The sequence below is a fragment of the Lepus europaeus genome, chromosome 8 (genome assembly GCF_033115175.1).
Source record: "Lepus europaeus isolate LE1 chromosome 8, mLepTim1.pri, whole genome shotgun sequence".
NCBI classification, from domain to species: domain Eukaryota; kingdom Metazoa; phylum Chordata; class Mammalia; order Lagomorpha; family Leporidae; genus Lepus; species Lepus europaeus.
In genome coordinates, this window is record NC_084834.1 from 38113201 (window position 1) to 38127253 (window position 14053).

The 14053-nt window shown below is 44.7% G+C and overlaps 1 protein-coding gene across 1 annotated transcript in view; it reads left to right on the forward strand.

Moving 5' to 3' along the window:
* MAML3 (mastermind like transcriptional coactivator 3) overlaps positions 1 to 14053 on the forward strand; it is a 466726-nt gene that overhangs the window by 280900 nt on the left and 171773 nt on the right. Inside the window, exon 2 of the mRNA XM_062199590.1 lies at positions 2419 to 3972. Coding sequence (XP_062055574.1) covers positions 2419 to 3972 — 1554 coding nt within the window. The remainder of the gene's footprint in view (positions 1 to 2418; positions 3973 to 14053) is intronic.

The window sequence follows — 14053 nt, forward strand, 5'->3', positions numbered from 1 at the left end:
GGTGGTGATAGGGGGGATTCTTCCATCCTCTGGTTCACTCCCCAGATGGCCACAATGGCCAGAGCTGTGCCGATCTGAAACCAGGAGCCAGGAGCTTCTTCTGGGTCTCCCACACAGGTGCAGGGGCCCAAGGATTTGAGTCATCTTTTACTGCTTTCCCAGTCCATAGCAGAGAGCTGGATTGGAAGTAGAGCAGCTGATACTCGAACCAGAGCCCATATGGGATGCCGCCACTGCAGGAGGCAGCTTTACCTGCTATGCCATGGTGCTGGCCCCCATTTAAATGCTTATAACATTCTAAGGTAAGGGCTCTTTCACACCCATTACAGGGAGTGTTGAATGGCCAAATCAGGCCCTCTTCGGCCAATGGGGCTGCCTTGCTCTGATTCAAACCCATCTCTCTCAGCCCCTGTGCATTTGGCAATAGAATTATTCAATCAACTTGCAGTTATTTCTCAGCCACGGCTATAACCACCCCACTGGGTGCAGCCTGCAGACACCTAGTAGGCAAATCAAGAAGACTGCTTGATGTAGTTGGGGTGGGGAGGGGCTATGAGAGAAGACATCCTAGAGTAAGTGAAATCTGAGCACTGATCCAAAAAACAAGCAGCTGCTGACCAGAGACCAAGGACAGGCAGGGGAAGAGAAGTATGTTGAAAGACACAGCTTGTCCGAAGCCCGGCACGTGAGGAAGCGGGAGAGTTTCGGGAGAGATGTTAGAACGTGTACCACGCAGGAGGCAGTGGAGGGCGATGCTGAGGACAGGCAATAAGATGAGCAGGAGCCAGGTGATGCGGGCAGGAGCCAAGATGGATTTTCAGCTGAAATTAGTGGAAGGCAGTGTTTGGCGATTAACAGGAAGGGCAATAGAGTGTTGGAAAAGGTGGCAATACAGGCAAAAGATTGAGAATAAAACAGCAAATAAAACAGTAGATGAAAAAGTGATTGGAATACTCCATGGAGGCGAGGCCTGCAGACCAACGGAGAGACTGCTGCTACAATCCAGCGAGAGATTACGGTGCCCTGGCCTAGGGGAGTGACTGGGTGGAGCCACAGGAAAGGATATTATGGAAGCAGAATCCACAGGACTTGGGGAATGATGGGAACGGGAGGATTCTGGAGAAGTGGTCTGGGTTCTGACTTGGGCAACCCGACAGATACCGGGAGGAAGAATACTGGTGAGGATCATGTTTGGGTAGCAAAAGCGGATAGGCTGTTTTAGCTGTCCATCAACTACCAGAGGGGAGGATGCTGAAGTTGGTGGAGTGCATCAGAGGAGTTGCACTAGGTACATTGTTTGGGAGTCATCAGCCTAGAGAAAGCAACTGAAGCTGTAAATAGAGGAGATCAACTAGGCAAGTATAGAGAGTAAGCAGAAGGAAAGACATCCTAAGACAAAAACGTTAAAGGATCCCCATCATTTAGGAGAAAAAACTTGAGAAAGAGTGGGTGGACAGGAAGTATATGCAGAGAGTGTGGTACCATGGAAACTTGCCTTCAGCACAGAGGACTACTGTATCAGACTGTTCCGCAGGGTGAAGTAAAGTGGGAACCCAGAGGAAGTTTGGGACTGAGTCAAACCTTAATCTTCAGTTCCCACGCATTCTAGTAAATGCATCCAATCCCGTATTCTTGGAGGTTCTTTAGTGTCCTTAAAATATTACGGATTTCATTCCTTGTTCTCAATTAAGAGGCAACAAGAATTCAGGACAGGTAGTAATATCTTTTTCAGTTGTGACGCATTTTGGTTCATGTTTCAATCTGGAAAATGACAACAGGTGATGCCTCCCTATCTTTTGTTTCCCACCCTCCAATCCTCAGTGTGCATTCTCTTTGTCCTGTGAGCTCTGCTTTGAGATAAAGTCTTCTATAGAATTTGAGCTGCAAGTTGCCCAAGTTTGAAATTAGAATATTGTTTCTTTCTTATGTGTTTAAACCACTTAAAAGTTGACGCAGGATCTGGTGTTGTGGTGCTATGGGTTAAGCTGCCACTTGCGGCACTGGCATCTCGTATAGCAAGGCCAGTTCAAGTCCCATCTGCTTGGCTTCCTCTCCAGCTTTCTGCTAATGTGCAGGGGAAAGCAGCAGAGGCCACCCACGTGGGAGACCTGCATGGAGTTCCTGGGTCCTGGCTTTGGCCTGGCCCAGTCCTGGCTGTTGCAGCCTTTGGAGAGTGAACCAGCAGATGGAAGATCTCTGCCTCTCTCTCTCTCTCTCTCTCTCTCTCTCTCTCTCTCTCTCTCTTCTCCTCCTCCCTTCTACCCTCCCTCCCTCCTTCTCTCTCTATATATAATTCTATCTTCCAAATACATAAATAAGTCTTAAAAAAATCTTGGTTCATAGCAATGCATATGATGATGTGAAAGAGTAAAATATGACTTAGATTTTTCATCTTCCTCTTTCCTGTTTCTTTTTCAGCTACAAGAGACTGTGAAAAGGAAGTTGGAAGGAGCCCGATCACCACTCAATGGAGACCAGCAGAACGGTGCTTGCGATGGGAGTTTTTCTCCAACCAGCAAGCGAATCCGAAAGGACATTCCAGCAGGGATGGAAGCCATCAGCAATTTGCCCAACAACATGCCACTGCCTTCAGCTTCTCCTCTTCACCAACTTGACCTGAAGCCTTCTTTGCCTTTGCCGAACAGTGGAACGCACCCTCCCGGGCTCCTGGAAGATCCGAGCAAGAACGGGATGCTGCCCGAGATGAAGCTGCCTGTCAATGGCTGCAGTGACCTGGAGGAGAGCTTCGCCGTCTTGCAGAGCAAAGACCTCAAACAAGAACCTCTGGATGACCCCACCTGCATAGACACATCAGAAACATCTCTGTCCAATCAGAACAAGCTGTTCTCAGACATTAACCTGAATGATCAGGAGTGGCAAGAGTTAATAGATGAACTGGCCAACACGGTTCCTGAGGACGACATACAGGACCTGTTCAACGAAGACTTTGAAGAGAAGAAGGAGCCGGAGTTCTCGCAGCCAGCCACGGAGACCCCTCTCTCCCAGGAGAGTGCGAGCGTGAAGAGCGACCCCTCTCACTCTCCTTTTGCACACGTCTCCATGGGCTCTCCCCAGGCCAGGCCTTCTTCCTCTGGTCCTCCCTTCTCCTCTGTCACCACGGCCCCCAACCTACCTTCTGTTGCTAGCACTCCCGCAGCTCCAAACCCTGCCAGCTCACCCGCAAACTGTGCTGTCCAGTCCCCTCAAACTCCAAACCAAGCCCACACTCCTGGCCAGGCTCCCCCCAGGCCTGGAAATGGTTATCTCCTTAATCCTGCAGCAGTGACAGTGGCCAGTTCAGGCCCAGTGGCTGTGCCCAGCTCCGACATGTCCCCAGCGGAGCAGCTCAAACAGATGGCTGCACAACAGCAACAGAGGGCCAAACTCATGCAACAGAAGCAGCAGCAGCAGCAGCAGCAGCAACAGCAGCAGCAGCAACACTCAAATCAGAGTTGGTCTCCCCTAGGGCCTCCATCCAGTCCCTATGGAGCAGCTTTTACTGCAGAAAAACCAAATAGCCCAATGATGTACCCCCAAGCCTTTAACAACCAAAACCCTATAGTGCCTCCCATGGCAAACAACCTGCAGAAGACAACACTGAATAACTACCTCCCTCCAAATCACATGAATATGATCAATCAGCAGCCAAATAACTTGGGTACAAACTCCTTAAACAAACAGCACAATATTCTGACTTATGGCAACACTAAGCCGCTGACCCATTTTAATGCAGACTTGAGTCAGAGGATGACCCCGCCGATGGCCAACCCCAACAAAAACCCCTTGATGCCATACATGCAGCAGCAGCAGCAGCAGCCGCCGCCGCCGCCACAGTCCCAGCAGCCACCGCCACCACAGCTGCAGGCGCCCAGGGCGCACCTGAGCGAGGAGCAGAAACGCATGCTTCTCATGAAGCAGAAAGCGGTGATGAACCAGCCCATGGCTTACGCTGCGCTTCCATCCCACGGTCAGGTAAGTGTGAAAGTGAGACGCGCTCGGAGTGGCTAGTGGTGCGTCGCACACTGGCTCTGCCTGATGCTCTCACTGCAGCTAGAGTGCGGTCTAATTAGCTATGGAGGTCCCCCCTGCACATCCTCAGGTACTTGCTAGGTTTGCGTCATTTTTTCTCCTTTCTTCTGAGACATGAAAAACTGTGAATGACTGCCCAGGAAACAAGCTTCTATTATTCTTTGCCAAGTACTGTATAAAATTCTCACTGTGCAGGATCAATAGGGTGCTACCCTGAGCTGCTCTCTGAGGTCGTCCTAGGGTCTTAGGATTGGGGTGGTAGGAAGGCAAGGACAGTCGGAGCTAACTACGATGGTTTTACAAGGCCCCAAGCCACCTTCAGCTATCTTAATGAATTATGGATAGTGGAATTATTCCTGCTGTTCACATGTGGGCTTGTTTTCTGTATGGTCAGAGGATAGGTTTTGGCGGGACCACTCAATGTTTAACAGTTATTGCTGGACAGGGAACAGTTGGAAGCTGTTTCATTTGCGTTATTTGGGGGCAGAGCGGAACCTGGTCAATTCATTTGCCTCTGTTTCAGGAGAATGTCGTGGTGAGTATATCATAGTGCTGGATTAAAATAAAGTCTCCTTTGTCCTGTGGTCTTCCCTCATGATGTCTTGGTGTGGAGTGTGAGGGCTGGGCTGTCAGCGATGCTTCATAAAAAAAAATGAGTGGTATCGGTTGGAGGGTGGATAGCCATTGTCTAACGTTTCGCTGTCCTCATCCTGACGGGTGGCTAGCAGTCAGAGCTCCCCTCACACTTTATCCACCCTGGAGGACAGAAGTAGGGAGGAGCATCTTGTGGTGACACGCATGGATGAAGTCAGGAGTGATCCCGCTACCGCTGGTTGCTATTCTGTGCTTGTGGATGCTGGCCTGGGTATTCTGGATGGAGATTTTGCAGAAGTCTTTGCTGTGGAGCCTGCCGAGTTTAAAACTGGTGGCTGGATGTTTGTCTAGTATTGGATGCATTGGCTGCACCGGGAGGCAATGTAGGCAGCTCTTGCCCTGCCTGGTGGTTGTTTGCGTCTTGTATGTCCTGGAGTGCTGCACCCCGCCCTACCCTCATGCCTCTCCCCCCCAGGCTTGATGGATACTGGAGGGCTGCAGGTGGTGCTGGCCTGCAGAGACAGGCCTTAGTTCTGTGGCTTCGTTCTTGGCCCTCACAGCCTTCCAACCTCAAAAACCTCACAGTGGCTTCTTGTCTGCACGTGGCAGCCATCTCTATGGAAATTCTGTCTGGATAAATAAAGGTGTAAGTTTGTTTACATGAACGGCGATCAGTAGCTGGTATTAAAACATCATTGAAATGTGAACTTCTGTGTTTCATCTATTTTCATTTAAATTTATCTGTGTTATATTATACATGCATATATATATATAAATATGAAAATCCAGTGTATTGTTCACTTCATGATGAAGTCCTGAAGCAGGCAAAAGCAACAGCAATACACAGGGATGTTTATGGTAGCCCAGACGCATCGGGCAAGCTACCAGAAAGGTCTCTCGTTAATCTTAATACAAATTGTGTTTCTACATTCACTGCTTTCATGCCAGTTACAGTAAAGGATTCCTCTGAGCCAGACCGAAGGAGCTTAAGTCCAGCTCACAGGCTCTGCAGACATGGGGTGCAGTGATGCACCCCACCAAAACCCCAGCTCCTGACACACACGCTACACGCCTTTCAAAACGTGCTAACTGGGGACAAAGTTCCCGTCTTTGGTGGAATGAGAATTTCAAAGGTACTCATTTCGGGTCTTTCTGCTTGCCCAACTAAACATGTGTCATTGAAGCTTTTCACTGCCGTGGTCCTGTTAGCAAGCACCCGTTCAGGTGAAGAAGCCAAAGTGCTGGTTTTCTGGATTAAATCTATGTGTTTCCCTTCCTGCTCATGGAGAATTTTGAGGGTAGATAGAATCTTCCTTTTGGGGGCCTTGTTAGAATAATTGCTTCTTTTAAAAAAAGTGATTTATTTTATTTATTTGAAAGAGTTAGAGAGAGAAGTTACAGAGAGAAAGAGAATCTTCTATTGGCTGGTTCAGTCCCCAAATGGCTGCAATGGCTGGAGCTAGGCCTATCTGAAGCCGGGACAAAGGAGCTTCCTCCATGTTTCCCATGTGTTACAGGGGTCCAAGGACTTGGGCCATCCTCTGCTGCTTTCTCAGGCACATTAGCAGGGAACTGGATTGGAAGTGGAGCAGCCCAGACTTGAACCGGCACCCATGTAGGATGCCGGTGCTGTAGGCCGGGGCTTTAACCCACTTCACCACAGTGCCGACCCCAGAATAATTGCTTCTTAACTTCATCAATACCTTTAGGTAAAAGCGTCGTTTTTAATGAAATATTAACTCACCACTGTTTGAAGCAAGCTTAAAAACATAAACATAAACATGTGAATATGTTTCTGCAAACATGCCATTTATTTCATGTTTTTATCTGATGGTGGAGCAGTATTTACATTGCCTCTGCATAGTTAATTACACTCCATGCAGGTACATTGCACAAATACTAGCATGAACTACAGGTGAGATATGAAATATAATTATACATGGGTATTGAATTCTGTTTTCTGCTGTTGCTGGTGAAAATTCACTGCATTTTTTGTTGGTTACAAGGATCTTGGTCAATGTTCAGGTTTAATGAATGATCTGAGCACAAAAGCCAATAGTAAGAAAATATTGGACACATTTATTTGAAGAAAATTAACTCTCATAGATGTTTATTTGTTTGAGACACTTGTGGAAAATACCATTCCTCAAAGAAATGAATTGAAATGTACCCGCTTTCTGGCTATCCAAAATGACACAATACAAAATAGAAACAAATTCTTTTCAAAATGTTGAATGTTTTATTTAGTTATTCCACTTCTCAGAATTTACATATTATTTTTAAAAAATTGTACAAAATTATGATCATATTGTTACTTATGATGGTGAGAAATCAGAACCAAAACAAGTATTTTAGAAAAATAATGTATAAATCTTAATATGAAAGAATGATTAATCATATGAAAATGCTCATTATAGGGTAAAATAAGCAGATCATAAGTGTTACCAAATTGTGTTTTCCAATATGTGTAGACAAATATTGAGTAAGTGAAATGTTAGGAACAGTATTTCTGATTGGAGAAAAAATGAGTGATTATTATTTCCCTCTTTATCTCTTACTGGATTTTCTAAATTTTCTATCATAGTTGTGTTAATTCTACCATCTGGAAACATACATTTTTAAGGAAAGGAAGCTACCTATTTAAAAAAAAAAAAAAGCAACTACACTCTACTAGTTTTTAAAAAACATTCCTAGATTGGCCAGTTGGATTGAGGTAATACCATTATTTTCTGTTACTTTGTGTATTTTAGTTGTGAGTCCCTGTTGTAGTAGTTGTTCTCAAACCTTTCTCTAGCACACACTCACTTTTCCTTTTTCTCCCCAGATTCCCCTTTTACTCCTTAACATTTTCTTCTAATTCCTGAAAAACTAGCTACAACAGTGACAATGGACCTATCAATAACATTTCTATTATAAGTTTTCAGATCTTCTTGTTTCATGTTTTTGTTTCATTTCTTTGGTCATTTCTCCATTTCTCTCTCTCTCTTTCTCTCTTTCTCTCTCTCTCTCTCTCTCTCTCTCTCTCTCTCTCTCTCTCTGTTGAGAACTTTGTCATTGGATCTCCAGGATTGCTCTTTAATTTTTTAAATTTGTATTTCTGTGATGAAATAAATGGAATTTTAACTTTGGTCATGTCTACCTATCTTCTTCTCCTAGTCTTACTATTCCTTAAGAACAGAATCAATCCGTTCTCCTTGGTCCCCCTCTCACTTTGGGCTAATTTCTGCATAGTGCCTGACACTTTTTGTTAAACATAAAGATGTCTAATAAATCATTTGATGAAAATTGTCAAAATTTTGGCCAAAAATATGTTGACAGTTGACTATCCATGCCAATGGAACAAGCATTAGCACAGTTAACATGGAGCTGCTTTTGAGATCAAATAGAAGTAGTGGAAAGGCCAGGCTAAAAGGAATCCTTTGATAAGAGGTGGTTATGGAAAGCCAGTGGAGCAGCAATGAGATTACCAGGCAGGCAAATTCAACCCCTCGGTGTGATAAACTAAAAACAATGGAGCCACTAAAGAAGAAGTAAACCAAAAGCAAAAAACCTGCTTGCTGGCCAGGAAATGTCACAGGCCTACACACAGCCCAAGAATGATTCCTAAGTGCAAGAGTGGATAGTAAACACTTTCCAAAATGTGATGCATAGAGTGAGATCGATCAGAGATTACGCTACTACTTTATTCTTGACATGAGTGTTTTCTGTGTGTGGCTGGGTCTTCCATACTGAGGATGTAGATATAAAAGCAGATTTAGATCCGGTTATAGATACCAATGTAGATATAGAAAGATATATTTTACAAACTGCTTTCTCTTTCCAATTTTTTTTTACCAAAATGTATGGGATGCCCTGTGTGGTATATTATTATAAGCATGTTAGCCATAAAGATCCCCACAGGAAGAACAAAGCCCCAGTACTCACAATTGTCATGGGAGTCCTTTTGAAGATACATTTTCCTTAACTTTAAGGTCCTGGTGTCCCTTTGTTCAGTTTCCTAAGATGTAGATAGTTTACTTTATCCAAGAAATGCATGCATTTAGTTCAGAAAGTCAACTAGTGCTGCAGGGTTTATGATGAGAAGTAGCAGGTCTCTGCTTTGCTCACTCTATTCATAATTTCCCCTTCCCAGAGGCAACCACTTCGATTCATTAAGTTGTCTTTCCATTTGTCTTAATAAATGGCTGTCTCTTGATTTCTCAGTGGTTTGATGCTGTGGAAGATGAGGATTTAGCTCACAAATGTATGCAACATCCCTAACACAATCTCTCTTTTTCTCTTAACCATCCTCTTAGGAAAATTACCAATGTCACAAATTGTGATTTTAGAAGTATTCCATATTTACATAACTAATTTTTAGTTTAGTCTTATAGTACACCATGATTGTATTTGTATTTCCTTTCTTGTACAACTTCTTGCTTTTATTGGAATTAATCATCCTCTCTCTCTCTCTCTCTATCCCTCCTTCTCCCTCTCTCTCTCTCTCTCTCTATCCCTCCTTCTCTCTCTCTCTCTCTCTCTCTCTCTCTCTCTCTCTCTCTTTGACTGGTTTTGTCTCTGCATCTGCCTTCGATCCATCCTCAAACTTTTCTGAACTTTAAGACTTTCAATATGGTCAAACACCTCAAATGGTAATGACCTGTTTTTTCTTATATTTTCTTTCCTTTTCCTTTTCCTCCTTCCTTTCTCCCTCGCTGCCCTTTTTCCTTCCTTCCTTCGCTGTCTCTGTTGAAGGCTTCTCTGCCCCTCTTGCACCAGTCTGTCTCTGTCCTACTGTTGTCTTGGCCTACTACTTGACTGAAGTCTTGCAGCTGCTCTGTGCCATCATGTCTGGAAGTTTCCCCACTCATGTGTGCTGCATTAACTGACTTTTGGATCCTTCCTGCTTCTTCAGTTATTTCTTCCCATTACTGGAACACATCTTCATGGTTTCCTATGAAAGAATACGTGGGAGATTTTTATAGAAACTATTTTTGTAAAGGTTTTTATCCTTGCATTTGATCGATCATTCACCTGATACGGAATTAAAGCCGAGAAATATCCAATGAGGATTTTACAAGCATTTCTTCTCGAACCCGTGACTTTCCTACTATTGAGAAGTTCAGTGATGTTTGGATCCTGCTCCCTACTTGTGTAACTCATTTATTCACTCTGAGAGCTTCTCAGAGCTTCTCTTTATCCCTGAAATTTTATCTTAATATAGCTCTTTTGCATTGAGTACATGTAGTACTGTGAACTTTTTTAAAAAAATCTGGAAATGAGTATCCTGTAAGGCCTGGTTTGTGTTTGGGCATTATTCCTTTGATCATTTCTCCCTTCCGTTTTCTCCTTTTTTGATTTTCTGGGACTTCAATCCATGTGAACCCTCCTGGATTATTCTCTGACTTTCATGTCTTTTCTGTTTTCTGAGCCTGTGTCTTTTTGTTCCATATTCTGTGAGATTTCCTTAATTTTATCTTCCAGGCCTGATAGTAAGTATTTCCACAAGCTCTGGCTTATCCTCTGACTTATCGATCTAAGGATATTAATTATTATTTTTAAGTTGTTTTCTTGTGCTCCCTGCTTGGCCTTGGCTTCGCCCAAGTACCCTTTTCTGCATGCTTATCTTGTTCTACTTTCTTTCCTATGAAAAGATTTCTCAATTCTCTGTTTATGAAAGAGAAACAATAGCTGGTTAGTTGCTCTGTGTGAATAGACAGACTGTGACTGTGACTTGCTGAGAGGGGACAGGGTTAGCGCCTGCCCAGTTCACTGGATCACTGCCTGTAGATTGTTTTCCCTTGGGTCAGACAGAAAAAGACCCTATGAGTCTCATTGCTGAGGGGGGTAGATGTGGGTGCTGGCTTTCTGGAGCTGAGCAGGGGCAAGGAGTTAGTAGGTGGTAGTGATGGTGAGAGGTGTCTCACCGAAGACCATGTAGACTTTCACTTAACTCCCTGTGGTTGCAGGAATTTTCTACCCACTCCAGCTAGACCTGCGTCAGTCCATTTTCCATGACTGTAACAAAGTGCCTGAGGCTGAGCCGCTTGTAAAGAACAGAGGTCTCTTTAGCTTCCAGTTCCAGAGGTCCACAGCTCTGGTGCCCACTTCTTCCCTGCTGAGGACCTCAGAGTAGAGGCATCACAGTGATGGTACATGAGATGGAGAGGAGGGCACACAGCCAGACAGGGAGCCACACAGAGAAATCCAGGGGCCGAGGTGCTCACTCACGACAACACACTCTAGTGAGAACTGCCGCAGTCATTTCCAATGGCAGCGTCCCCAGTGACCTACTTCCCTCCCATGAGACCTCCCTCTTAAAGATTCCATCATCTCCCCATCACCACAGTAGGAGCAAGGTTCCTCCAACACAGGAACCTCTGAGGGGACAAACCACATCCTTGCTGTAGCAGCCTGGGATCTAGGATTCCAAAGACTCGTCTCTCCGAAGTCATGCCCCTTCCTTCCTCCACCCTGATGAAGGGCATCAGCGCCATCTCCTAATTACACAGGACTGCGGTTTTCCTTTTGGCACTCACACCTCCTGCCCTGGCATTCAGGCTGCCTCTGATTCCAAAGTCTTTACGGCATTATTTAGCATCCACTGTCATGCTTGAGTTTGGCTTCTCCTGCACAATTAGATGTGACCTTCTCTAAGCTGCTAAGTCATTTACCGCTCAGCCATCTCACTTTTGTTTTCCAAAATTCTGTTGACACCCTTGATTGCTATTGCTATTCCCATCTTGGTTCTTGAAAGTTCCTATCATGTTTATTCCTTTATTTTCATTGTACTGGGAGATTGGAGAAGGCCAAGATCAATGTGAGTATTCATTCTACCAGTGGCCCCATCAGTGACTTTCAGCACCTTTCTCTTTGAATGTGGAATATTATCCAATATTAAAATTTTCCTTTTTTTAATTTTTTCCAATATTCAAATTTTTATCTCACAGAAGATTCCACATTTCTATTTGTAAAAATTTGGATTTTTGAATAGCAGGTTTCATAAAACCTAAAGTACTCTCTTAACATAAAGTTTACTATGTCAAGCACATGTATTCAGAAGAACAGCACAGTGAACATGATCATCATACTGTTTAGAATAGAAACTTACGATTATAACCATTGATTAGTTTTCAGAATCTTGAAAATATTGACTTACTTCAAGGACTATAAAACAGTTTAGGTTCTACGACCCTGACTAAGCCAATAGTACCTGGCAACTGAGGTGCAAGGTAAAATATCGATAGAACACTCATCACTGTCGGAACCCAAACCCTCCCAGCCAAGGGAAATCAGTGGGCAGAAGTGCTACAGAAGTCCAGATAATAAATTAAATGTCCCTATTGATAGGAAAAATAAATAATTTTCATATACATCCTGGCTTGTGTTGAAAATCCTGATTGATACTCTGCCGTAGCCTTAGAAATACAAACCTAAGAGAAAGTGAAAACTTTTAGGCAAGGAATTAGTTTCATGATGGTTTTGTGCAAGAAACGGAGTTTAATTGCCTCCCCATGGGAATTCTCTACAAAGGTGCTTTGAGACTAGAACATTGTTGTTTACTGAGAGGGGGTACAACTCACCACACAGTGGTTCTGAAACATGTATGGGCCTAAGAAGCACCTGGGGAAATTGTTCGAGATGCAGGTAATGAGATTCCACTGCCAAATCCGTAGGTCTGGGATGAGGCCTGGGAATGTGCACTTGGATAAGCAGCACCCCCACCCCCACCCCCTGCACTGCCACCATCACTACTGTTTCCTGATAGAGAAAGGGAACACGACACCAAACTGCAGGCAAAGCAGCCCATGTGTGCTGAACCCTCTGTGTGCTTAAATATGGCAGTCGTGTCCGACTGATTTTCTTAGTAGGACAAAGCAGCAGTACCTCCTCCACTGCCCCCTCTGCCCTTCTCCCAACATGACAAGGGGTGGCCTTTCCCTTTGTCTCTCCAGGAGAGGGTCGGTTAATCCGGTTTCTGTTTCTGGACCCCCTATGGGTGGTGTCTTGTGTGTGTTGACCCACTATCCTCAAGATCTGTAGGAAGAGAATGTAGTAGGATGGGTGGTGTGTGTAGTAAAGGCAGCCCAAGGCTTGTCAGAGCAAGGCCCACTGTGTTCTGTGTTCTGACTCGTGGTTAGCTCAAGGACAGCATGCAGGCAACATTCACCAGTGCTCCTGGACTTTGAGGGGCTGTTGCCTCTCCCAGATGCCCGATTTCATTCCACTGCCTGAGTCAGTTTCCCTTCCTTTCAAGGTGCAGTCTCCTGCACCCAGGACCCTCCCCCAAGCCCCCATGTGCTGCACTCACTGCCAAGAGGGTAGACCAGCGCTCTCTTTTTTTCCCTGCCAGGAGGCTAAGCATCTGACACAAGTACAGGTGATTGTGAAACTCAACCAGTCATACACTCACTCCATGTGTATTCACTCATAGGATTCCAAATATTATAGCTTAAAGAGAGATACCAAAAATAGAGAGGCTACAGCAAGGGACAGTGTAGCCGAGTAGATAAGGAGTCCCACGTGTGAAGTCAGTGCGAGGCAGTCGGTGGTCAGAGCCACCTTACTGAATTCTGCATTGAGGATCCTTCAGCAGAGAGAAGGGGCAGCTGCCACAGGGGAAGTCAGCTTTGAGGCAGACCAGGAGCTGGACGGACGGAGCTGGACGGGAAGTCCTCTGCTGGAGGCACAGGATTGCTCCGGAAGTGGACAGTTCAGATTCCAGCCAGACTAGCACTAGGGAGGTGTATGCTGGGGAAGAAGGCAGTGAAATGTGAATAAGAGAACAGTTAGGGCACTTTCTGCTGTCCCAAGTTTGAGACAGTTAAAACCTCCATCTGGAATTGGTGATTAGAATTGAAGAGAAAAGCAAGGAGAAGGGCTTCGGGAAGAAAGCAGTAACAGAACTTGGCGACCCTGTGACAAGGTAGACAGGAAAGGAATTCAGGGTTTATGATCATGTGAGTGACTATTAGGGTGGTAGAAGTATATAATCTGAAAGATGATGATAATGTCACACGCGAATCTACAGACCAAATCTTATTTCCATTTGAAAGTAATTCAAACACTTGTTATACAATTAATTATTTACCTTATTGTTTTGATTTATATTTTCAGTTTGTTAAGGTGTGCTCCCACACTCAAGGTGTGAAGAAAGCTCATAGTTAATTTTTCTGCTAGGGCTAGGCATTTGACACCGTGATTAAGATGCTGTTTAGGACGCCTGGGTTGGCGTCCTGACTCTACTCCCAATTCCAGCTTTCTTTTTTTTTTTTTTTTTTTTAATTTTTAATTTTTTTTTTGACAGGCAGAGTGGATAGTGAGAGAGAGACAGAGAGAAAGGTCTTCCTTTTGCCGTTGGTTCACTCTCCAATGGCTGCTGCGGCCAGCGCATCTCGCTGATCCGAAGCCAGGAGCCAGGTGCTTCTCCTGGTCTCCCACATGGGTACAG